The sequence below is a fragment of the Oreochromis niloticus genome, linkage group LG3 (assembly GCF_001858045.2).
Source record: "Oreochromis niloticus isolate F11D_XX linkage group LG3, O_niloticus_UMD_NMBU, whole genome shotgun sequence".
NCBI lineage: Eukaryota > Metazoa > Chordata > Actinopteri > Cichliformes > Cichlidae > Oreochromis > Oreochromis niloticus.
In genome coordinates this window covers 10,757,899-10,784,414 of record NC_031967.2, presented here as the reverse complement: position 1 = coordinate 10,784,414, position 26,516 = coordinate 10,757,899, and the positions used below count along the sequence as shown (strand labels likewise).

Sequence of the window (26,516 nt, the reverse complement as noted above, 5' to 3'; positions counted from 1 at the left end):
AGGAGGGGCACTAGTGTCGAGATGCAATAAAATGGCATCTCGAAAGGATTTGATTAACTAGTGGCCAGCAAAACACCACTGCCTATAGGAGATCAAATATTACAGCTCAGTTAATCTTTCATACTGCTGTTCAAGTGTTTTAACTTCATTCAGCGATGCCGTTTATGGCTGATGTCATACAAAGGAAACTTTAGGGGCAAAAAGGGCAACAAAAGAAGCGGACAAGTTTATCTTAACGTGACGACCAGAAAACACCAGGAAACTCACCTCCCCAGTTCTCCAAGCTAAAAAGGTTGCTAAAGTTGTGGCTGACAAATGGCGAGATCTTCTTCAGGTCATGCGTCCGAACCCTGGTAGCCAGGAGAGACTGGTGAGCGTCCCTGAATGTGGTGTCCATCAGCAGGAGGCCTTTGTGGGCACGGACAGCCTTGGCAAATCCCTCAGGACCATCACGCAACAGCACGTCACGGAAACCTACAGGAGGGTCGCCTGATAGTGGGGAAAGGGAAAGAGCATGTTAATGAGAACACTGAAGAGAAAGCAAAAGGAAAAGGCTTAGTGGTCATATAGCTCTATGTGATAAATATTAATCAGATGTTTGAAGAATACTTTTATTCCACCACACAAGGTTGTGCAAATACTATGAACTGAAAATGGATTGATATAATGAAAAATGTAAAATAACAGTTATTATTTACACATCACAGCAGTGCAGAGCAAAGAGGGTTTCATTTTATTCAAACAGGTAAAGACACAATGTGTAAGCACCCCTATTTAGTCTTTGTGTACTGACTTTAAAAAAAAACAGGCAAAATGTGACAAATTAACCGATTTACACCCGTTTAACAAGTAAACAGTTGCACTGTATCCACATGGAGTTTTCTCTTAAGTTGTGCTGTTAGCAGGTCTGGCAGTTGTCATAACGTTTACTAATGAGGTAATGCCATCTCTCAATGCTGCGCCTATCACCCACAGCTCAGGAGATCAGCTATAAAAGAATTCACGAATATAAGCTCAGCAGCTGGCTTATTAGACACACCACCCACCAATTTGTGAAAATGGTTTGCTCCTGCTGACAGTGATTCCTATGACTATGGTTTTATATAGAAACTAAGATGCTACCCTAAGTAAAATAGAAATGACAGAGCTTAGGGCAACATGTTGCCAGCTTAAAGTTAACAACTTCTAGGATGGTTCCTACTTTGCCCGTCACGTCTCCTCCTCCTCAGTCCTTAGTTTTCTGGAACGTGCCGCTGATTTTAGGTCTCTGATCAAAAAAGCAAATTCTGTTTTTGCAAATTTGACAACGCAGTCAATATTTAGCCCCGACTTGCAGCCTGTACAGGCTGTACCGTGTCTCCCTGCCACAATATGCTTGCTAAACAGATATAAATATTTAGCAAGTATATCGTGTACCATGTTTAGTGCCTGAGGTTTGTTTGTGAGCATCCTAACAGTTCCTAATTAGTATGTATGTTCATAAACTAAATGAGTTTGAGGTTAATTTTGGTTTGTGTACTTCTCTTGGTACCACCAATGACTTTGATGGCGACTCATCTATTAATTGAGATATTTCAGTCTTTCGGGACAGAAATTCAAGCTAACAGATGAACTCTTAACAGGAAAACAGCATCACATCCATTAAGAGTGCTTTTTAAATCTTGCAGGGTCTAATCCCAGAGGGACCCGAGATGAAGACTGCTGGACATGCTGGCAGTGTTTAAGAGTTTCTGGTTAGCTCACAAGACTATAATGTCACATACAGCATTGAAACATAACGCAACTGCTAAAAGCATCCACAAGGAGAGATAAAAATTGATGTGGAATCCCCCAGACAAATGCTGGCATTTCCAGTTTATTACAGCTTAGTGGTCCTCAAAACAAACATTACATAGCCCTGGCTCTACGCCGCTATAACCAACCTTCTATCCTAATCTTTTTCTCTTTCCTCTTTGCTTTGCAATTAAACACAGGCGCAACCCAAGTTATTAAAATACTGGAAGCACAATTTGGACCTATTTTTGCTGTGCTGTGTACAATCATCAATCAAAAACACTAGTTAATGAGGTACTTTCTGCCAGCTTAGATGTCCTCCAACCTTGCTTCTCTCACTCTCTCTGTAGTTGGATCCTGGCTCTTGACCTTTTATTGTTGCACCTCATCCCCGAAAACAAATGATCTGTGCTATAATTGTCTCTAAGGCCTGCACAAGTAAAATGGGCAACACACACACGCACACACAGAGCAACAAATACATTTGTTCACACAGACACAGCAACACATTAACGTAGAAACACAAAACGAGCTCACACTGGCAAAGTAGATGAGCTCTGTGAAGTCATGCTGCTGAAGCAGAAAACAGACGTTTGAACTGATCAAGATGTATGTATGAGGGAGCCTGGATGATTCATTGTCAAAGTTGCATTTGTCACAAAAAATGAAATCTTAGAAACTTTGTTTTTAACCACCTGTGGCGTCCTCGCATCTCAAGAACAGTGAGAAAATGAGGGCGTGTGCACTGGGACTGCAGAGCCTACGCATGCCACAGTTTCCTAGAAAACAGTCAGCTCTGGAGTAGATTTATGCGCGCGCACACACGCGTGCGGTACACTGGAGTGCAAAAACTATTAGAGAGATACAATTCCCAGGTTGCTGTGCTTGATTTTGACCAATTTGCACACAAACATACCCAGTCATCTGCACTGAAAACACCGCACTCCTGGTTCCCGGCTTTCCGTTGCTCAGGCTGATGTTATTTCATACCTCGTACCCTTTATATTCTTCTCCTGCTCTACAACAGCAGCTAATATGACCCGATAAGACTGAGCTACAGTGCCCCGAGCATCGCTATTAGCTAATTAAAGTAAAACCAGTATGCCATACCTTTGTTCCGAGTTGACATCTCTCTACAAAAAAATCTGTTGTGTGTGTTTGTTTGTGTTTCAGAACATTTTAATTGACAGATCCGGTGGGACTACTAATTAGTGCTTTACTAAAGTCAGGTAGGCTGTAACTGTCAAATTATTGTCTATAAATAATTCATAAATACACAGCCTGGTTAAACTTGACTGGAAGTAAAGTTCAGGAAAAGCATTTTTTCCCCCTAAAACCAGCTGCATGGCCAGTGAGTAAAGTTACTTTGCTATATACAACACCTAAGGTATCTTCAAGTTTCACAAAGACCAATTATAATGTTCCAAAACTGAAACAAAAGCAGCAAAAGCCATTTTGTTTGAAGATTGGTAATAAAACAGGTTAACAAAAAACAAGCAGAGGAAAACAAAAAGGGGATTTTAAGGATTTAAGTCCATGTTTCTGTTTTTTTATGTATACTGTAATACGCTATTGTACAACAAACTACTTCTACAATTTATTCAAAAAATGGAAATACAGTACACGATGGGGAGTTTGAAAATAGTCTGTCATTTTTATTACTCATCCTTCCTAGAGCGGGCTCACAGGCATCTGGTCATTAACCTCTAGATGTCCTCCATTAAATAAATCCAGATAATAATTGGAACAAGGTGTACTTCTGCAACATCGATGAACCACCAGCAATCAGCCTTCAGAAGGAACGTTTCAGACTACAAATCCTAATTAGAAAATAATGGCCTCTGAGTACTTAACAGGCTCTGTGAGAACACCCTCGCCATGTCTTTCAGGAATACTTTTCATCCCATCTTTCCTCAGTGTGGTGGGACCCAAATTGCTTACTGCTTATCTTTAAAAGTGAAATTGAGATATCCCAATGTGACTGACCTTTGCTTTTCTCTTATCAGAGAGTGTTACATAGCAATAATCCTTCAAATATCTTCCCCATCGTACCTTCTCGCCAATATCTTGATCAATTTATCTGCGTCTCACCTGTCACCACACCCATTTGACCATTTTCTCCATATACAGGGATTATACGCTGCCCGAGCCTTCTGTCCTCCTTTCATAACCCCTTTCTCCTTCCATAGCCCTGTCCCTCCCTCCATCCCTCTCTCCACAGAGTGTGATAATACAGGCCTAATCCCTCTCTTCTCTCAATCCCTCTGTTGAATGAAAGAAAGGATATAAGCACATTACAAATCTCATTACTAGGCTTTAGGTATGCCTCTGTGCGTCCCTGTGCTGCATGCACCTACCTCATCAGCTGCTTACAGTAGGTATGTGCAGTGTGTGTACACAAAGGAATTGTGTCTACAGCATTTGGTGCAGCATATGTCGGTTTGTGTGATTTAATGCACATGTGCGCGTGTGTGTGTTTGCTCTCCTGCAACAAGAGACAGGCAATGATGGCGTTCAACAGAAAATTTGCATAAATGAAAACAGTGGAGGGCATGCATGGGGAAATGCACACTCAGACGTGCACAAACGCCGCAGATCATTCGGTCCTATTCTGCTCCATTCCGTTCCACTGTGCACGGGTTTTAGATGTCAGATTTGATTAGTTATGCCTCATTATGATTCGTAATATTCACATTATTTTGCTATAAATTCATGTTTACTAGGCATGCTGGGGTATGTGCCGAGGCAGAACGGGGTGCTGATAAACATGTCAGATTATTACGGCTGACTATTTCGTTGCTGTCAAAAAGGAACAGCTGCATAAATTCATGCGGTTTGTGCATGGAACAAATTTACACCTGACAGAGCAGTGAGAATGGAGAAAGAGCGAATCACTGCAAAATGACCCCAGAGACGAGATTAATTCGCATAAGTCCTTTGTTTCAATAACTTTAAAACATATTTAGGAGTAAAACTAAGAATGCATAACTTTAAAAATACATATTTAAACAGCCTTGTTTGTACTTCACAAAATGTACTTTAACACTGTAGTTAGCCTTGAGGGGGGAAGGGGGTGGCTTCACTCCAGAGACCCAAAGCAGCTCATCAAAGAGCCCAGCTTGGCCCTTGGCCTTTCCTGCGAGACTAACAAGGGTGCCGGCGCACAGCGGGGTGAGAAGCGGAGAACTTCTGCTTTCAGAAACAATGAGCTGCACCTCTCCCCGACTGTACTCACAGCTCAGCAGAGCACTCTGGGCTAAAACCCTTTACCTCCCCAAGTGCTAAACTGAGCCATTTAGGAAGGCCTTTCCGCCTACAGCTATCAGAGCGTTCGACAGACCATTCGTCATTCGGCGGGTGCTTTTATCCAAAGTGCCCTATGGATACACAAGTGTTTACATTTTTAGCAACGCTGCCCCAGGGGAAAGAGGAACCTGTGACACTTGCTGTGGCAGTACCTTGCTAAATGAGTCCAAATGTAATAAATTCAATGTTGGATGATGCATTTTGATATTTTTATGATAACAGTCCTGGACCCTCGTCTTGTGGGTCACAACCTGTCTTTTATTTTAACTTTTTTATTTTTCTTATAACATTGACTGAAGCTCAGGGCCAAGCTTCATTAAGCCAAATGCTTTTACGGTTTGGGACAATGTCTTATTGATTTTTGAGTGGGAGGGGGTACTGCCATCAGAGTTTACCAAATAATTTGTGAGGGCAAACTGTGTGCAATGACTGGTGAAACTGCTTTTGACTGACGTACCCATGGTGACGGGAGGGACGACGGGGTCTGTGGAGGAGGGCTTAGCTTTGACTGGGATGGGTGTTGTTGGTCCATTCACCATCACATGACCTGGATACGAGCATAAAAATAGAGAATACAAATCAGATGAAGTTGATGTCCAGCAAACCCTAAAAACAAGAGTCCAAAAGAAAAAATGGGGGGGGGGGGGATCAATGAAGGTTATAAAACAGAAGCCTGAAGGCCAGTATGGATTATAGGACTAGTGTGTCAAATGTGTCCTCCTGCATTTGTGTGCGAGAGGTTTTCTGCACATTAGACATCCAGGTTATCTCCCTTTTCTCTTTATTCCCTTTTACACAGAATTGCGCTTTGTCTTTTTAAACCCAAGGTTTGGTGAAAGCCTGAGATAAGAATATTTAACTTTACTGGTCTTATCAGTAAGTTGGACCTCCTTCATAGAGTGGCACCTAATCTGAAGGTCTTTAGCACCTGAAATGTTATCATTTTCCCAACTCTTAGTAGCTACAGAAACAGGCAGCTCTGCTCGATATATTTGGTTGTCAAACTATTAATCTTTCTTAATAGCCTCGTCTTAGATAAGCTTAGCTTTGTGGACAAGTGCTACAGTTTTGACGGGCAATAAACCTAAGCCCAACAATCAACGGTGACAGTGCTCAGTCAGTATGGATCATGTAAATTGATTTGTTTTCCACCTTTGTTTAAGTGTTACAATGTATCATTTCTGCACTGACCAAGGTAGTGCAGTAGTTTCTGGGCTCGGTTCTGAGTGGGTTTGAGGTTGAAGAGCTCCTGGTTCTCGTCAATGAACTGGGTGTCCACTGTGGAGTGCAGGAACTGGTGGTTGGACAGAACGTTCTGGAGGAATGGGATGTTGGTCTAGAGATAGAGAGAAAAAAGGAGAACGTGTGTCAGTAAAAACGCAGAATTAACAAAGGCTTAGTTCGCACAAACTCATACACACAGTATATATATGAAAGCAAGCGAGTCAAGACCACAATCATGCTGCTGCTCTATTCTGCAATTTAATCGCTTCAAGAAAAAAAAACAAAAGAAAAAACAAGACTGGCTTTTTTGAAGAAAGCGTCTCGAGTAAGAGCTCAGTGTTAAACAGTTAAGGATACAAAGCATACGCTACCTTCACATCAGTAAACAAGTTGTAACGTCATAAAAAAAAAAAACCTCGAAATTTTAATAACACAGTACTTCAAACAGTCCCAGCTTCAATAGATAAACACGTGTGTGAGGAACAGGGAGAAAAGTCAACTGTAAAACTAATTACATTTTATTTCTATGTTGCTGGTGTTTGCCTGCCTCTAAAGTATTACAGTGCCAATTAAGCTCTCTAAATTAGCCAAGAGAGGGAGAGTGAACAAGGGAGAACATACAGGAAAAATATTTAATTGTTGGAGTTGATTTCATTACTTGATTTGTTGCCTGTTTTTCCCACCACTGTTGCAAGCCTGACTTAATGTGACTAGACTGCTTTGAGTTGTTGTAGGAGGCACAGAAAGTGAGGGGAGAAAAGGAAGAAAGGAATAGGAGAGCGATTAGGAGAAAGAAAAGCACAAAAGAGCAGAGAGTTGGAGGGACTGAGTGAAAGTATGCGTTAATATATTCTTGAAGCAGCTTTAAACGTGTTTATCACTGTTTAATGTCCCCAAAGGAAGGGCGTTGGGGTAAACCGTGTGAAAGATTATTTCTCCAAGTTTGTCAAAAGTGTCTTTGCATGCGGCCCGATATGGAGTCTTAAGTGACATTTAAAAAGAAAACCTCATCCACACAAGTATACAGAACCAACACACGCAAACTGAATCCCAGAGGACCACCTCAGTATTCGATGTGAAGAAACTGAAGCCCATAAATGTCCGATCCACTCAGTTATCTCTGCAGTTTATAGATGAATGTCTCCGTCTCACACACACACGTAGACAAATTACCTTTAAGCATATGCCCCCATTAAACGTAACCCACATATGGACCCAATTGACCTAACAACCAACCATAATTTGGGCATTTGGATGACAGTCAAAACCAGATTGACTTCAAATGATTGCAACAGCACAATTACTCAGAAATCATGTAATTAGGAGAAGGCAGTTGGGGAATAAACACACACAGATGCATGCCCCACTATCTGTGCTGAGAGAGAGGAGGGATGTAGGAGAGAGATCAATGTGCCTGGGCATATAAAGCTCATGCTAGTCACACTAATAAAAGGCAAAAACAAGATGGAGTTGAATGCAAGAGGAAAAGCAAAAACGCTTATTTTTTTAAAATAATTATATGAATGAGACAATTAGTTCTTTCAAAATACGAAGTGAAATTGAGGGAAAACTCCACGTTTGCCCATTGATCACATCCCTAGTGAGGGGAAAAGAGGGTTTGTTTTCCAAAGGATACGGGCACAAACACAAGATGACACTGCAGTCTTAGCCGTCTACTACCGGGAGAGGAGCTGGAGAGAAAAAGCGACAAGAGCTGTAGGATTCACATGGCTGTGCTGCACTGCCAAGCCTTGGGCTACAAGCTGTGGACCAAAACAAAAAGGGATTTTCGCCCAATGCTATCGCTGCAGTAAGACTTCAAAAACCTGTGGACCTTTTTTTCCTCTTCCATTTACAGAATCTGCCAACAATAACTGCATTAAACTAGATCATATGCTGCTGCCTCACATACTAGTCTCCAAGCAGCTTTGTGAAAGCTGGATATGGTTATGTAATACGTTTTTATTGGATCAAAACAGGCCAGCCAAATGAAGACTGGCAAACCCAGTACGTTTGATTAAAAACAAAACATATTAGCTAAAGGAGCGATGTGTTTCACGCCATTGAAGGGTTCACTTTGGGAAATGTGCAGACGGTAAGTTACGATGCTACTATCAGTAGCAGCTCAGCAGAAAGATAAAACAGGAGAAACTCACATCTACGCGGTTTAGTCATTTGTAACGGTGACGCGAATCTACCTACCACCAGCTCCACACCTGCGAGGTTTGTCTAATCTTGATTTATTTTGAAAGGGCAAAAAAACATTTCCCTCAGTTTCCAGTCAGTCTCACTGGCCATCTATTTGTATCTTCATTTTCTGTTACAAACATGTCATCCAATTTTGGCCAAAAAAGCAAAATAAACTATTTTCCCAATTATTACTTTTACTCTAAAATGATCAGCTTATGTTTAGAATCTGAAATCAGTTTATGACAAGCAGTATTTTATTAGTATACAGGAGTCGTCTTTTTTTTTTTTTAATTTTTTAAATAAAGGGCCTTGGGATATTTTTGTTTCACCTGGACAAGTTTAGAATTTTCAATATTTTCTCGACATCCACATCTATTATTTATACGTGTAAACAAACTTAATAGGTGGAGGGTGCAATCAAAAAGTTTAAACAAAATAGAAATGTGACAAGGCAGAGACACGAGAGAAATAACACCAACGGTTGTGTCTAATGAAAGACTCGGAAATAATGGAGAAGATTAACGTCACTATTAATGCATGGAGGTTTGTCCTTTTCCTCTCTGCTGTACTAGATCAATGTGTTCATTATGAGGCTGCTCAGTATGCCTGTGGCCATCACACACACTCACACACGCAGATGCACAAGCAGTCCCTTCACTCCATTTCCCCTAATGATTTTTAATGCACGCTCAAAAAAAAAGGAAAAAACACACACAAACACTTGGGCTCTCCCTACCTACCACTTTGTCTCCTTTTCAACACGTCTTCATCTCAGTAATGTCTCACACAAACACTCAGAGGCCCCTTCCTGATTTGGATGCCCTGACACAACCGCTGAGCTCCAGCTTTCAGAGCTATGCGCACAGCATGCAAAACACGAGTGCTCACACACTTTCCTGCAAGTGATGATAGCGGCTCGAGTTCCCAAATGCTTTGCATATTCTTAGTACGTACACACACAGACACACATCTTTGAGTACAGTATTAGTTTTTAGTGAACACATGTACTGTAGAGCTCAATTCATGTTGAATTCAGGCTCCCTCCAACATGGAATACTTAAACTCTCACATACATGCCTCTAAGGAAAAACCAAAAAAGAAACCCCTGCCTTTTTTTGGCCACATACTAAATAACAGGCACTTTTCCCCCCGGCAAAAGATGACATCTGGCTGTGTTCTCTCCCAACTTTTACCCTTGGAGCACTTTGTTTATCACCACAAGAGTGTCTGTTTTATTGCTACTCTGCTCACAGCCCGTCGTTATTACTCTTGTTGCAATCAGCTTTACTGGTGATTGTCAAAGCAGCATTGTGAGCTAAGTATTGACGTCCCAGGCTGTTGGCACAACTGCACACAAGTCAGCTCCATCACCACTTAGCAACACTTTGTTTCCGTAGGCTAAACATAACGCTCAGTTATTACCAATTTAACTTTGCCATATTTTCTCCAAAAATCTGGCAATGTACCTTTCTTGCAATTATTTGCTTCATAATGAATGAGGAGGAGCCATATGTTAATCCAGATATAATTTAGACGTGACGGTAAAATGCAGTCTGGATATCTCAGGGAGGAAAATAAATCGTATCACCTGCTAGTTTATGCATTCTCGTTGTCTGCAATCTGTCTGCACCAAGATTGGATGTCATTTTTCACTAGCAGGTGAGTAGGTGGAGTGATGACGGAGAAAAAAAAAATGCAGGTGTTACAGTGTTACAGTCCAGACTGCTCCTTATTTATATCCTATAAATATTTTATAACTGTAAAATAGCAGGGGGTCACACAGAAGGGATGGTGTTTACACCTAGATGGAGAAAGAATCAGTGACAATAATGCAAAGGTGTTTTCACAGATCAGATCATATTCTGAGTGCAATTTGCAGCTGACATTTTTTCACCATCATGGTAAAAATATTTTTGGGAGTCACATGTCTACTTGTTTTATTGCCTTGTTTATATTCAAGCCTAAAGTAAGCAGACAGTGATCTACTTAGACAAAGCTGTCCTGTTGCCTTATACTCCTGCAACAAACACCCGAGATAGAGCAGGCTCTTTGCCATTTCCTCGCTGACTCCCCTAGATGTTTTTTTTAATATGATTTTTAAAATATTTTAATCATATTAGCAAACAGAATTAGTTATGCTGACATCAATTTCTGGGTGAAACAAAAAAATCCAACAGGTTGCAAGAGACACGTCTGCTGTATTATGCAGTCCTACGTTTGCTAAAATACCAAGTGAAACAGACATCTGCAAAGTATTAAACCTGCTCTGTTAAATGTGATTCCAGTTCCTGTCACCCTTCCAGTATTGCTGGATCTCAGTGCAGCTATTTGATACTGCTGACATTTTAAAAACGACTGGAGCACAAAGCTGTTTTGCAGAGTCAAGTTTCAAACTGGTTTTCCCTCATCTGAAAGAACCTTCACTGTCCAAACAGGAAACTATTCTTCATCTCTAGGTCTAATAAATGTGGCATCCCTCAAGGACCCAATTTAGGTCCTGTTCAAATGTAATTATACAATGACCCACCGCATCACCATCATTCAGAAACTCATATCACTGCTATGTGGATGACACTTAGTTTTATCTACTTGCTACACTTGACAAGGACTCCTACAAAGAGACAGTGAATCATCCAAAAACCTGGATGGGGAAAAAAACTTCAACTACAACTGAAAAATATTTTATTTGGTCCCCCTTAAGCTCTACAAATATCCTCACTGAGGCACTTTATCCACTTACGTTCAAATTCCATTTAAAATCTTGGTGTTTTTAATGGATAGCTCATTGATTTTTAACAATTCAATCAGTGTTATAAAGGGCAGCTTTTACCAACTAAGATCTATTGCTAAATTAAAGCTAATTTGGTCTCCAAAGGACTTAAACATTTATCCATGCTCTTATCACATCTTGGTTGAACATTATAACACCGAAGATTCAAAATGCAGCTGCTTGACTTCTAGCTGGCACAAAGACCCACTCCGGTTTTAGATAAATTGGCTACCTGTGAAATGTCAAATTTAAGTACCATATGTTTTTTTTAAATCCCTACGTTGGTGGCACATCATCGGTATCAGGTATTTTAATCCCTTATTTTGCAGGTTTTGGAATAATCTTCCATCCCACAAAAAAAACAAACAAAAACAAAAACAAAACAAAACAACCTATTTTCTGTTTGTTTTCATCAAGTCTGAGTTGCCACAAGGTTTGGTCCACTGTGAATGTCGTTTTATTGATCTTTTATTTTAGCTGGTGTTTCTGATGTTAAATTTCATTTAAAAATTATCTGATTTTTGACTCACTACATTGTAGTTTTAAATACTATTTTATTTATCAGATTTCTACCATTCTTGTAGTTTTTGCTCTGTTTTCATTTTTAACCGTGTTGTTTGGCCATGTGAGGTTTGTGTTTTGAAACTGGGTTTTGTTGGAGACCTGGGAATGTAAATGTGTTTGCCTGGAAACCACAATGGGTCAACTTCTGTTGTTTTAAATGTGCTATATAAATAAAACTGGTTTGACATTCGCTTGAAGAACTAAGACAAAGCAGAAATGTTACTCCTCCGAGGCATTTACCTGCAACATGAAACCAGTGACATAGCTGCTCATCCAGCTCACAATCCATCAAAATTCACAAGTTAATTCCAGTAAAATGATCATTCTGACCTTGAACCCACTTTGGGTGAAGACACATTTGGTGACCATTGCGTCTAAGTTGTATTAAATGACCAACTCATCTAAGAGGAGTGGCGACTCTTATGAAGTGTGGATGACCTCAGTTCTTCAGACAGATGAACTTAAAATAGCATAAAAATAGCCTCCGGGTGGGAAACGTCCTGTGTTAACTCACTTAATCAATCAATGCAAGTTTAAACAACTAAAGAAACAGTGCAGCGCTGTATCAAAACAAGCAAAAATGCCAGTTGAATGAATGAAGCAAACTACAAAGCTCATTCGCTAGTTAGCTTCTTGTTTTGAGGCACTCCTCTTTGCATTAGTCACAGATCACCACAACTACAAGCTGAAGCATCCACAGAGATGCGATAAATATGGCATACTTGTCTAACTGAAGCCACAAACTTGAAATGTCACTTGCTCCACTGAGTCCCTTAATCAGCATGCATTTGTTTTCAAATTCCAGTGTTCAGCTATAAAGTCAAGATTTAGCTCTGTGAAATTAAGTTTTGAGGCAGGGACACATCAAGAAAGAAAAAGACCTCTTCTTGTGAACATCAGACCATGGGCATCTCCAAATACAGACTACAAACCTGCTTTTGAAAAATGCATCTGAGCCGACACCAATACGCTATAAATATTTCACACCACATAATGTTTCCTACTTAGGAAAACTTGCCAAATATTTTGTCTTTTACATAAAGTAGACAGCAGTAAGACCTTCAGAGTAAATCTGTTCATGTTTTGTGACAAACTGAGGAAATTTATGCAAAAACTGTGCAACGACAAAGTATCAAAGACACTACTGGTGCAGATTTTTAAAAATTTAAAACTGCGCTCTGCATTTCAACCAAATGCACAACACAGACACCTCATCTCTGTCTTCTCCCAACGCGTACACCGGCTCCCCCCCTGTCATAGACAGCCTCCATGCTCATGCAGTGATTAGGAGTTGAATAGGGGAGCTGTCAGGTCATTCGTCTTTCCTCTCCTCTCCTCCTCTGTCTCCCCTATCCCCATCCGTCATGCCTTAACCACTGGCCTGGACACATAAACAAGATCAACACACACACCCTCGAGGAGTCGACGTGCACGCTTACACAGACACGAAGAGGACCCCACACACACGCGCTACAGATTTACTCAAGCAGTCAAGACAAACAACACACACACACACAGAGCTCTGGCTTTTAAAGAATCCAACAAGGACCCACGACATTAAGCAAATATTTACAGTTACAGTGACTTGCAGGTGGATAAAAGGGGAGAAAAGTGCTACCAGAAACTCCCCGTCCTGCTGAGGACGTATTCTGACAGGTGTGTAAAAGGTCAGATGCATGTGTTAGCTCTTATTCTTGTGATTAAGTCCACACTGATGGGCACATTCTGTGTCCATGCCCTCCCCCTCTACTTCTTTAACTCAATAGTGATGCCTTAATGCTCTGCCCTCCATTTCCTCTTTATATCCATCCTATTTCTCACATCTTGTCTTCGTGCTAAAAGTAATCAGTGAATGTTCATCAAGCCAAGCATCCTTATCCAAATCCAGCATCCTTTACAGCCCTGAAATATCCTCTAAAAATATTAAAGGAAAAAGGAGCAGTCTGCCGTCACACACACTCTCCTCACCCCTGTCAAGCTAACAAGTTTGTTCATGACCATTTTCATGGCCATATCTACAAATTAAATCTAGAATCTGCATTTGACATTTGCTATGAGGCTCTCTCCTCAGTGAAATAAAAAGTCTGATTGGCGATTTTTCCAGTAATAAACCCTATCACCACTTCACGGCAGAGCAATTTTTACTTTGCAGTCACAGGAGGAGATGACGATAGAAATATCACCATTGTAAATCAGCCCATGGGGTATGGGGGGGGGTATCTACCAACATATGAATAAATAAATAGAAAATGGTTATTTCTAGGATTAAAGTTTTCCGTGGGCATCTGTGATCATTTGTGTACCTGAGGCTTTATGAAATGGTCCCATGTAAATTCAGCTGAACACTTCATAGAACTACGTAAAAAAAAACAGCAAGGGGAGGAACAGTAATCTAAAGCTTTCAGATGGATCTGACAAATGCCGTCCTGCTTTATTTTTAACTTATTCCTGATACAGTGTGTTGGCTGCTTCTCTGAGACGGTCTTGTCCATGGTGCTGAAATTGCAGCTATCCGTGGTGCTGAAATCACAGACATCCTGGACAAAATTGGGTAAGAGCTATTGCACTTTTGTTCTTAGATCTCCCTACAGTGGCATAAACAACAAGTTTAAAATCCAAGTCATAACTTCTGCAGACGACAATACGCTCCCTATGCTGTGTTCTGTGACAGTGTTCAAGCTCATACAGAGGACGAATTACTATCAAAGCATGAGCTTATCAGTTAGCGCGATATTTAAAAACTTGCACATCAATCACAGCAAATTTACAGCTGTTTGCACCATTTGTTTCCTTTTTCTTTTTTTGAGGGACAGTAATAGTGATTCTGGGAAATGCAGGAAATTACAGGCTAAAACAGATGAGATGGTGAAGGCTGATACAACAAAGCTAACAACGGACACAAAACAACCCAGTGAATGCATCTGGACATCACAAATTGCCTACACATAATGAGTTTTGAAACATTCCTAAGGTAATCATGCAGGATGACCAATTCACGACCACCAGGGAAAAACATATTCGCCAAGAATTATAAATAATATCCGGTGTGTTTTCCTTAAGCAGCGTGACTCATCCAGTATCAAAAAAAATGAAGTGCTGAACTGGCTAAAAGAATGACTTCTTAAACTCTTTCAGACACTCTGAGACGCAAGCTTATTAAAACAGATTGCCGCTTAGTGGTATTTTGGGAATCCTTAAGCAGTAGGCCTGTGACGCACCGAAAGACTCATGATGTACTTCAAACCCACAGGGCATGTTGTCTCAGACTCTGCTAGCAGGTGTCTGGCCTTTTGTGTTAATTATACTTGAACGTGGGAATGATTATCTCATGATCCCGTTCAAACAGAGAAGGAAAAAAAAGGGGGCCCTAACTAAAATGACAAAAAAATGTATACATACACCTTTTATGTCAATTTAATGTTTATAAAAATTAACAACTCCCCTCAAACACTCCTGTCCACTGAACCGCGGCCCCTTCCGAGAGTTTTGATATAACATAAAGCAGCAGGGATCTTTTAGTGCCTGTAGAAAACATTAGAAATTCATAGTTTCACCCTGGGATCCTAGCTCAATAAAACTCATTACAAACCGTATCACATAGGGAGCCAGCAGTAGCAGAATTGGAGCCTATATGGCTAAAGGTAAAGTGTAAATAGATATTGTACTGTAAAAACTCAGTAACTGCTATATTTGTGTTTATTTGGCAACCTCAGATTAGAAACCTGCACTGCATGCAGTTCCATACACAATAATGGTGCCTACTAATTTTATATGACAGTTGTTTTAAATTAGAGCCAGCAGAGCATCTACAGTAGCCAGCATAACTACATCAGGACCTTTTAACACAGTAACGCTAAGAGTGATTGTGTTAAAAGAATTGCCTTTAATGACTTTAGGATTCTATCATTGGGTTCGCAGCTGTATTGAAGTTTAGACTCCGAGCTCTTGGCCCCTGCAGGCATGAAAGCTGGAAAGAGGAACCAAAGAGCAGATTATCTTAACAGGGTGAGAAGCACTTTCAGCCTCTAAAATACTGGCAGTGTGATGAATTTAATTTGGATATACATGCTGAATCATTTTTGTCCACTATTTTAGATTACAGCCAGCAGCTTCAGGCACTGGGGTTTTGATGAAAGCACCTTCTGATGGTAGCTCTGTTGGTAGACTTTTGCACATGTCAGGGAATCTTGTTGACCTGTCAGAAGTGAGATGTAGTCTTTCTTTTAAGCTTGATGTGTAATTTAACATCTTCTCTAGTACCAGCTCAAAAGGCTTCGACGCTGTGCCCCGAATGTTAACGTGTGTTTATAATGAACAAGTTCACAGCACGCTTGGACAGATTAAAGTTTTTGTAATTTTTCCCAAATGTCAGACTGAAACATTAAATTTGAAGTCTTGCTGTGAGACTTCAGCGTGTGCAGTCCCAGGGTTGCATAACACAAATGTGTCTTGTAAACCTGAAACAAAATGTTTTTACTTCACTTAACCATCACTTCATTATATCAAAGCAACATTTGAAATAATTGCCCATTTGAATTCCACTCAGTCAATATTAAAAGCAGCAGTGACCACTCATTTACAGAATAATGTCAGCTACAATGAACACTTGGATCCAAAAATACAAATTTTACATGATACACATAACTATTAGATGTAACGGTCATTTTAAAAAATGTTTAAATTTTTTACGACTTTTAGGTTTACATGTATAAAACATTAAATTAGTGCTAGGAATTTCCTGAAAAATGATATGTACACAGATTATACTTCCCTCATATCTGATTGCATACTTGTTTGCAACAGTATCAATGCCAACAGTTAACAGACAGCATGGCTGCACACAGGCACACACACAGCCCTCCCCCTCACTAAAAGCTGAAGTAGTTGAGGTCCACAAAGCTGAATAACACTGAGGAATTTGAGTAAAGCTCCGGTTTCAAAAACACTTAAGTATTGAACAATTAGCGTATACGTTGAGCTGGCTGGTGCAAACGTTAATATGGACATAACACTGTCTAAAAGTTTCTCTTGAAGTCTCAGAATGAAGCTGAGGAAAGTCTACCAGTAACTAGACAGGAACAGTGACAGCCTACATTACCACTGCCATTTGATCAGCAACAAAAATATGGTGCCAAGTCACCAGAAATATAGAACTACCCAGACAACCAATAAATATTTGTCATATACACACACCTTAAAGCCATGTTCCTATTTGTTATGCATTATGTCAGGCAACTTAAGAACTGCTGACATTTGTTTTTATATTGCTCTAATTTTTTTTTCCTTTAGAAGCATCTTAATTTTTGTCATTGTTTTTGCTGCTGTGGTATCGAAAACTGTAGAAGTATTTTCCTGTTTATTGATATTCAGTTTGAAATTCTAAAATTGTGATCATTGCATTAATTTCAGACTCTTAACATCAAATTATTCTAACCTGTTATGTTCCCAGACATATAACAACCTTACATCCAGAGTCATAAGTTAAAGAGTCATCAACGGTATGGGGGCTTTTTGACGGTAGGTTGACGCAGTAGGTTGAGGCCCTACTGTATATATTTTATGTCCCTTAGAAAGTGAAAACCAGTGAAAGCGTAAAGTATATAACACCTGAAGATGTTTAGATGCTACAGCAATAAAAACCTGTGAAAACACTGAACCACCTTTAACAGTCTAATTAGTGAGTAATGACTGAACACTCAAGTGATACACCGTATCGCTTCAAACCCATTTCCACGTCAGGTTCAAGATGTCCAGACTACAAAGTATCCATCAAGTGACTCATGAGTGTCTCCAAGGTAACTGATAACAATTAATCATAGAAATCCGATTACATTCTTAGAAAGCAGTTGCAAGACAAGTACAAGTGTGCCATGAAAGCACATACATATAATTGAATGAGAAATAACTAGTTAGGCCCATAATTTATTGTGAACCCCAATTTGGCAGTCATGTGTTCGGTGTCATTACTATCCCCCTGCTTCATCAACTTCCATAACAACAGACGATGTGTTATAATTACAGCAACAGACTAATACAGCAAGAGCACGGAAAACAGGATTCAGTGAGTCACACGTCGATTTCTAGAGATCAAAGTAAAGCAACATGCGTCTCCCGTATCGTTCTGTATGATGCTGGCTGAAGATTCACTTCTTGAGTGAGTCTCCCATTACCATCCCAAAGAAGTCTCAGTATTGTACTGCTGGGAGTAATGCCTCTCATCTCATGTGGACCTGTATTGATGACTACTGTCAGTAGTGATAGTGATTCATCGAGTTTCTGCACTAATAAATATTAAGCTGTCAGAGCTGGACTTTTATTTTAAAATAAAAAGCAAACCAAAATGGAAATTCTTGACTCAACAGTCAAGCCCATATTTAGTCCTTCCTCTTCATCTACTGCTCAGCATGCTGCCTTTAATGCTACAACATTCATAGTCTCTATTTTGAGGGACTAGGGGAGCCCAGAACACAAATGACTAACAGCCGCCTCTTATTTACAGAATGTACTATAACTGTCTAGTTTTTCCTCAGCACAGAACATCACACATTATTTATTTGAATATTTTTATAGCCTTATCATGGTTGCTGGATTTTCTAGTTAGTATTTATAGGTTTTGACATTTGGGTCTTCAGTTTTTTTAATCAGAGCTCCTTCCTCTTCCTTTAGTTCCTGTGACTACACACACAGGTGTGTGTGTTGTTATCAAACAGTGTGTACAGCTCATGTGCACTGACCGTGGTTCTGAAATGGCTTTCTGGCAGCAGTAACTCGCAAAGTTACAGACTTTTATTAGCCTGAACAGCAGGGGAGGCACAGGTGAAACATGGATCTGTTTTATTTAGCTGTGCTAGTGAGCCAGCAGGAACAACAACAGGGCTCTGGCAGTGGCAGAGCTAAACTCTGTGCAGACATTTATTAACGTTATTAGTTACACAAGCATTTAACAAATCAACATGTCCTGCTGTGAGAAATGTCTATTAGTAATGTTTACTTGCACAGCCAATAAACCAATCATAATGTGATTAATCCTGTAATGCGGCTGAGGTAGAGCCCATGTAAACAACACGCTCTGCTTTTCCTAAACGCTGATATATTCTCATAATCAGAAGTTATGTGCAGTTTCATCTTCAATATTTAAAAAATGAGTTTAAATAATGTAAATATCTTAATCAAACTTTGACTCTGTACTGGAGGCTTAACTGCATTTTTCCTTCAGTTTATTATCTTGATGAGGCATTCACCGAGTCACAAAGAAACCCTCTCAGTGCTTCATTCTTTGGTGAGCACATCTACATTGTTTAAGATTTTAAAAAGATCTAAAAGGAGAGCTTTACCACTAAAACATGGTAATACCAAAGGCCGAAATGTCATCATCTCACAAACTAAGACCGTAATAACCATAATGTAGCCACGCCGAAAAGCCATCTCTCCCTGTAAACACTAGGATTGGTGCAGTACATTTACCAGCCACGGGTGTAAATCACAGCGTTAACCCAAGTAGCACAAAAATAAGTGCATTAACCCTTTCATGCATGAATTATGACAACCTCAATCAGGATTTTTTTCTTATTCATCTTTAGGCATGAAAAAAAGATTTTTGAACTTAATTTTTTTAAACATGTACTTTTCAAAGAGTTTTTTTTTTTTAACATGTCCACTTAGGTGGACAACACATGTTTTGACTTATGAATTTGTTATCAAGTGACACATTAGTGTCCAATGTTGTGGTTTATGTGCAAGTGTACCATCAACACTGACACAAATACAAGAAAACAGCCTTTGAATAGCTGTCCACTGTAGTGACCACTATGCGTGAAAGGGTTAAACAATTTAAAATGATTTTTCTTAATACTTTAGTGATTTTGTGCCACTATGTGATAACTATAAATGGAATATTGTTACTGTACTCTGTGGTTAACATGTGGTTATATAAACCCTATAGAAGTAATGACTTATCATTACTTCTACTCCACTACTTATGATTTATCTACGCCACGCTTGTACCAAACTATGATCTGAATAAACAGGGAAAAAAGAAAAATAGAAAAAACAAAACTATAGAACAATCAGGTTATGACTGCTGCTGATCGCTATGACGACCGGTGGTGAATTGCAAAAGTTACATCCCAACATCTGGTTGACCCTGTGTCCTTTTGACTTGTGTACCTCATTCCTGTGATTATCAATCCAGGATCATACAGATTCTCTGATGACAGAGGGACAAACAGTTTTAAATCCTCTGAGCTGTAACACGTTTTCACATGTTCTAGAAAACTGTTGAATTCAACTGGGGGAAAAAAAAAAACCTCAATAGTGTGAATCATGCCTCAATCACAACAACTTTCATGGGACCTTAGAACAGATAGAAGCGCTGGAAAAAAGCTACAAAGTATTTCTAAAGACCTGAATGTCCATCAATCCACATTTAGACAAATTGTCTACAAATGAAGGAAATTAGGCTGCAATTGGTATTCTCCCTAGGAGGGGCATCCTGCAAAGACTACACAAAGAGAACAATGTGCAATCCTCAAACAGGTTAAAAGAACTAAAGGGTAACAGCGAGAGACCTTGTAAAACGTGTAAAAAGGTAAATGATGCCTCGAAGAAAACCCATTTCTCCAAGAAGACACTCAAGCACTCTTAAGTTACAATACTTACCAAAGTCCAGCTTTGTGACACGACGATACTTTTGGCTGCTCCCTTTTTCACAAAGGCCTGCCACAGTGGGTAGCTCCACATATATGATTTGGCAGATTGTTTTTATTATTAGTATTTATTTTATTTCTATTTATTTATACATACACCAGATGCCCTCCCTGACACAAACCCACCTACATGGATCAACCCGGGGATCTTTTGCTCGTTAGGCGAATGTGTAAACCACCACACTGTGGAGACGACTTTTAGACACAAATACACAATTTCTTTGGGGGGGGGAAGGCTGTGCTGCACACTAACAGAGGTACAGGGAGTACCACGGCTTGGGGCCTGGATGTCTTGCCACCATTGAGAGAACAATGGATTCCAAATCACAACAGCTACTACAGGAGAGTGTCGAGCAGCAGCTCAGCTGAACAGAATAGTTGATATATAAAAAAAAATAATAAAAAAATAAAGTTCATGTTTTGGAATGGCTAAGTAAGAGTTGTGACCCCAAACGAATTCAGATGCTGTGGCATGACCTGAGGCAGACTGTTCAAGACGTCCCAGAAATACTGATGAACTCCAACTTGTTTTGTGGGGAGAAATCATCTAAAACTCTTCCAAGATTCAGTGCAAACATCTACAGGAGACATCTTATGTTGTGACTGATGCTGATGAAGGAAGTGCTGCGAGTCATTTAATTGAAGAAATGACCTTATCCAGCCAGCGCTGGGTAATTACGGCATGTGTTCAGTAAAGACATGAAAAGTCTACTGTTGTGTTCCTATTTTAGATGGTGTTTGCCTATAACTGTGACATAGGAGACAATCACGCAGCATTTAATGAGTCCAAAGGGTTCACAAATGTATCCCCAATACACTCAGACACACACACGCCTGCTTTTCTAACACAGAACTAACGCCAAGAAACTGCAGCTTATTTCAGGGGAAACAATCAACAAACAAAATCTCATTTGCATTATTTTCATTTGCACCTCCCAGCTTTGTATTTTGACATTTAACAGCCTTTTCTAACAGCTCACTGCATTTCTGTACAGACCCATTTGTGTAGTTCCCCCGCACACACAAAGTTAATAGTTGCCTCTTAACCACTGTTTGTAATTTCCACTTGTAACTCCAGCAACACACTTCATTAAAACAACACACTCTTGGAAATATTCAGCTTGAATGTGCGATTCTTTTCTCTAACCAATTCGTCCCTGAAGTCATTTCTGTCCTGTGCCTGTACGTCTGAGTGCGTTTGTCAGGGTTGTACGCATGAAGCAATATAGACAAATGAGGACCAGCATGTTTTTCCTCCCTCACACTGCATTTACTGCGGCTCATTGCTGGTAAACCGTCGACCAGCAGTAACTTGGAAATCATTTGGAGACACTATTACTAATGCAGGTGAAATAAATAAAAGCAAAATGACATGCAAACGGCTCCAGAGCAAAATTAGAATTCGATGTTGTGCGACTGTGTGTTTGTGCAACTCTGTGTGTGTGTGGGTCTGTCCTTCTCTCTCATTATCCCCAGATTGAGACAAATAGAGGGGATCTTGCCCTTCGATCTAAACCTCTACACCATTTACCCTCACATCACAGCTGAGCAAGTGTGCCATGTGGGTTTCTGTGTGCGCGCGTTTCATTTAGCCTTGTGAGAGGTGTGTGTCTAACACCAATGCCATGTTGGCCACAGAGTCCGTTTGTGTGTTGTGGTATCACACGGTCATTTCAATCTGTAGGTGAAGGTGTGCATTCAGTCACGGATGTTCTCTGGATGTATGTGCAACGCTTGTGTGTGGGTGTGTGCGAACAGAAGCATTTACCACACTGGTGATTATGTGTGACATGTATGTGCACACTGGTGCTCAATGAGCGCACTCGTTTGTGGGTTTCAGTGCTGCGTATATTTAGTCACTGTGTCTCACAAATTTCAGTGAATCACAAGCAGAAAGCAGTAGCTGATTTAAAAAAAATAAATCCTGAACTTATTTAATAAGTGCATTAAGTACAAATATGTGAAATCTACAATGTATGTGGTGGCATATTTTTTGACCTGGAAGAAAAGATACAAGCATCTTTAATTGACCTGTGGATTGGCCAAAAGCTGACCAAAGAAACACTGATTTCTTTAAAGATATATCATCATTTATTAACATTTTACCTGATCTCTGTCCATTTGTGTCCAGTAATTACAGATTATAGTAAGGGATCTGTCACTGCTGCATATGAGTCAAGTCTGCAAGAGCAAAATGAAATTGCTAGTTCCTCTCTCTTTGCCTCATCTCAGCCACTACGTGCACCTCTGACAGGCTCTTTGCATTACAGTGCTGCCACTCCTTGCTGTCCAGGCAAAAAGAACAAGAATGATGAGCCATTTCCTGCTGCTGTGTCCTGTAGAGGAACAGATCCCTTAGATCCAGCTTATTTTAAAGTGCTTAAGAAATCCGGCAGTATGACTGGTGGTCACCGTCTACAGAAGAATGCATTTAAGACTTAAGGCCGCATTGAGGAAAAGAACCCAAACATGTGATACGCCTAAAACATTTGCACCATAGTGTGAAATACTACAAAATCTAAGTTGTCAAGGGTGAAAATGGCTTTCAGTTTTTTCCACCCATCTCATTCAAAAACACACCTATTATACTTGCTGCCGGCAAGGACATGTTCTGCAGCTACTGTCAAGGTTCCATATTTTGATTCAAGCTGCACAGTGCTGACTAAACCTCACCTTTTCTGTTTGATGGTAGCGCACGTCGACTCAATTGTTTAAGAAGAGCCATTCAGCAAAATCCTTTAAAGTCTGTTCTAACACTTGGTGTGTTTGGATGCAAGATGAATTAGCAGATGGGGACCTGAGCAACCTTTACAAGGGAGAAATCATTGTGGTCAGATGGCAGTCGCATCTCTGAAAACAGCAAAGACTGTGGGCTGCTCTGAGTCAGCAGTGGCAACTACTTGCTCATCTCTATAAAGAGATGGTAGCAAGCATGAATATGCACAACCTCTAGGCAGGGACACTGTTCTGGCTTTTTCGATTGTACTGTGAGAAGTAGTGACCAAATCTTTGAACACAGGAAATAGCGGAAAGTAAAAACAGGAAAGTCTTATTTAGCTTTACGACGTTCACGTCTACATTAGATTTTGTTCGTCTTTTCCACAGCTCATTGCTTTCTGTCAGTTTTAGAGAGGTGTGGATGTTCAAATATAAACTCATTGCTAAAGCCAACACGCTGCTTTAATTTCACGTCAGAAACAAACATGCAACCGATGGCACACGCCACTAGTGAGCTGACCACTGAACCAAAAGAAAGACATCGATGGATGTGTTCAGCGCCGGGTCAGTAGGGCGACTCCCCTGCAACCGTTTTCACTTTGAGGGCTAATTTGGCCTAACCGAACCAGAACAGGTCTGGCCTCTTTCTGATTAAGTGCGGCGCTACTCAGAATGAACTACACATCCTGCCAATCTTTCTGCTTAGTTCTCAGTCCGAGTGAAAAAAAAGACTTTCCCCTTGTGTGCTTTACTTTAACCAGATTGAGCTGTAGAAGCAGATAATCTGCTAAGGATGCACCTTTGCCCTACTTTATGTGAAAAAGCATTGTATTTTATTCATAAGTGCACTGATTGTGGAATGTATATAAACCAACTTCTCTGTCAGTAATAAGAGTTTCTCCTCACTGGTGAACTCACTTGATCCGTTAGCCAGCAGTAGGTCATGTCATTTATTTCGTTCAGCAAGGTCGCTCGCTCCGGGAAGAGAACTGGGTGCTACAACACTAGAGGTTTGATTAATTGTGAATCAACGGGCCATCAACTGGCCGCTCTAAATGACTGGATGAAATAATATATCAAACGTCCCCTTGCTGGACCTTCCTTTGAGGGAGGTTTGGCTTACAAAGTTAAAAATATGTTGGCCCACGGCAGCAGGGAAAAAAAAGTCAAGAGGGAGAGATCAAGGAACGACAGATATAAGAAAAAAAAAAATGAATGATGGGGGAGGCAAATGCTTGAAATGGAAATGAAGAAAGGAGATAAACAGGAAGGGGGCCATAAATTGTGAAAGATGAACAAAAAATTGAGTCTTGGGTGGAAATTTAGATACATGAAAAACCAATTCACCCATAACAGAACCACATCTCCATCCCTCATCTCTTTCCTACCATCTCTCTCTGAAGTTTCATCTCCAGTGTGATTTTGTTGCAAAACAGAACTGCGCTTATGTGAAATTTGGGAGTGACTTAATTCCAACATCCAATAGCTCTGATGTTTTAGGTTCTGCTTTAGTAATGGGACACACAGACACACATACACGCACCCGAAGATGGTTTCCATTTCACGGCCGTTTCCAGCAGCTATCAGCGTGGCAGGGAAATCAAGCCCTCGACCACCGTTTGAAGTAGTATCAGCTGCACTCGCTCCTATCGCCTTCCTATCACTCCATCCAGCCCTCTCTTCTATCTCTCAGTAACCCCTCTCTTCCTCACTTATCTCCCTTATGCCCTCAGAGATCTTTGGCCCCTTCCCTACGTCCCCGTCCTCACTCTCTCTTAATCATCATCGTCTGCTCCCGCTCTCATCCTGGTCCGACTGAGAATTGCTCGAGGCGGTAAAAACTTCGCTTCCCCTTGTCACACCAGCCGTCTTTTTTTCCTCCCCCTCCTCCATCTCTCCTTCCTTCTGTCCACCCAACCCTCCATCAGATTTTGTGTAAAAATACCCCTACAACTACGAAATCCTGCAATTGCAGTTTGGAGATATTATATCCGAAATATGTTTTATCAGTACTTCTCTATATATGACTGCACCACAATCTTTCAGGCCTGTTTTTTAACAGAAGGTGATCGGGCCTCATTGTATGCTTCAATCTACAGCAAACCAAAGAGACGCAGCATGCAGAACCTTAGCTTCTCTCCTAAGGTCTCTTATTTTGTCACACAACTACTTATGTGACTTTTATGTATACAATTAAGTGCTAGTTATGCTTGCATTTGCATGGAGACCATCTGAAAATGTGCATTATTGTCCCCATTTGTGCCATTCACTCCTTGTATTTCCTTTCTCAGCTAGAAACACTTTGCAAACACACCTGCATGTAGTTAGTTTAACCCCTAGGCTCCTTTTTTTCTAAATTTTGCAAAGTAAAAAAAATATATATATATAAAAAAAACCATCCAGAAACTCAGTAAGAGCTTCATACCTGGAAGGCCAAAATGAAAAACTGTGCACACTGTGGAAAAGAGACACCTGGGAGAACTTCTCCTTATTCTTCCCAGCATGCTGAAGTGAGATACAGAAAAAAGGTTTTCTATGCTTAGATAACATGTAGAGTAGATAACATGCATTAGATAAAGCTATATCTCTATATCGACATATCTATATGTCTATATCTATATATAGAGATATAGATATCTCGATATCCATCTCTGTATATAGATAGATATCTATAGATCGAAATATCTCTATGACAGATATATCGAGATATCTATATCTCTATAGAGATATATCTATAGATATCTGTCTATAGATATCCATCTCTATTTCTATCTCTCTATATAGAGAGAAAGAGAGATATCGCAATACATCTCCGTCTGTCCGTGTACATTCGCTCACTGTTTCAAATTCTTTAATGCAAATATCTAAAAGAACGTGAAATATCTAATCAGCCAATCCCATGATAGCAACTGAATGCATTTAGAAAATGTGAACATGAAGACCTGATGAAGTTCAACCCGAGCATCAGAATGAGGAAGAAGTGTGATTTAAGTGGCTATCAGTGTGCCACAGTGTTGGTGCCAGACAGGTTGGTCTGAGGATTTCAGAAACTGCTGAACTACTGGGATTTTCCCCACACAACCATCTCTAGGATTTACAGAGGATGGTTGGAAAAAGAGAAAATATCCAGTGAGCAGCAGTTCTCTGGGCAAAAATGCCTTGTTGATGCCAGAGGTCAGAGGAGAATGGCCAGACTATCTTAGCTGATGGGAAGGCAACAGTAACTCAAGTATCAGCTCATTATAACCAAGGCTGTAAACGAGCAT

The 26,516-nt window shown here is 40.2% G+C and overlaps 1 protein-coding gene across 4 annotated transcripts in view; it reads right to left on the bottom strand.

Annotated features, from left to right (window-relative positions):
• pcxb (pyruvate carboxylase b) overlaps positions 1–26,516 on the bottom strand; it is a 282,300-nt gene that overhangs the window by 50,287 nt on the left and 205,497 nt on the right. For all 4 annotated transcript variants that reach the window (XM_005468082.4, XM_003452415.5, XM_005468083.3 and 1 more), the window contains exons 13-15: positions 6,271–6,415; positions 5,537–5,626; positions 268–489 (exon numbers count right to left, since the gene is read on the bottom strand). In XM_005468082.4, the coding sequence (XP_005468139.1) occupies positions 268–489; positions 5,537–5,626; positions 6,271–6,415 (457 nt within the window). The remainder of the gene's footprint in view (positions 1–267; positions 490–5,536; positions 5,627–6,270; positions 6,416–26,516) is intronic.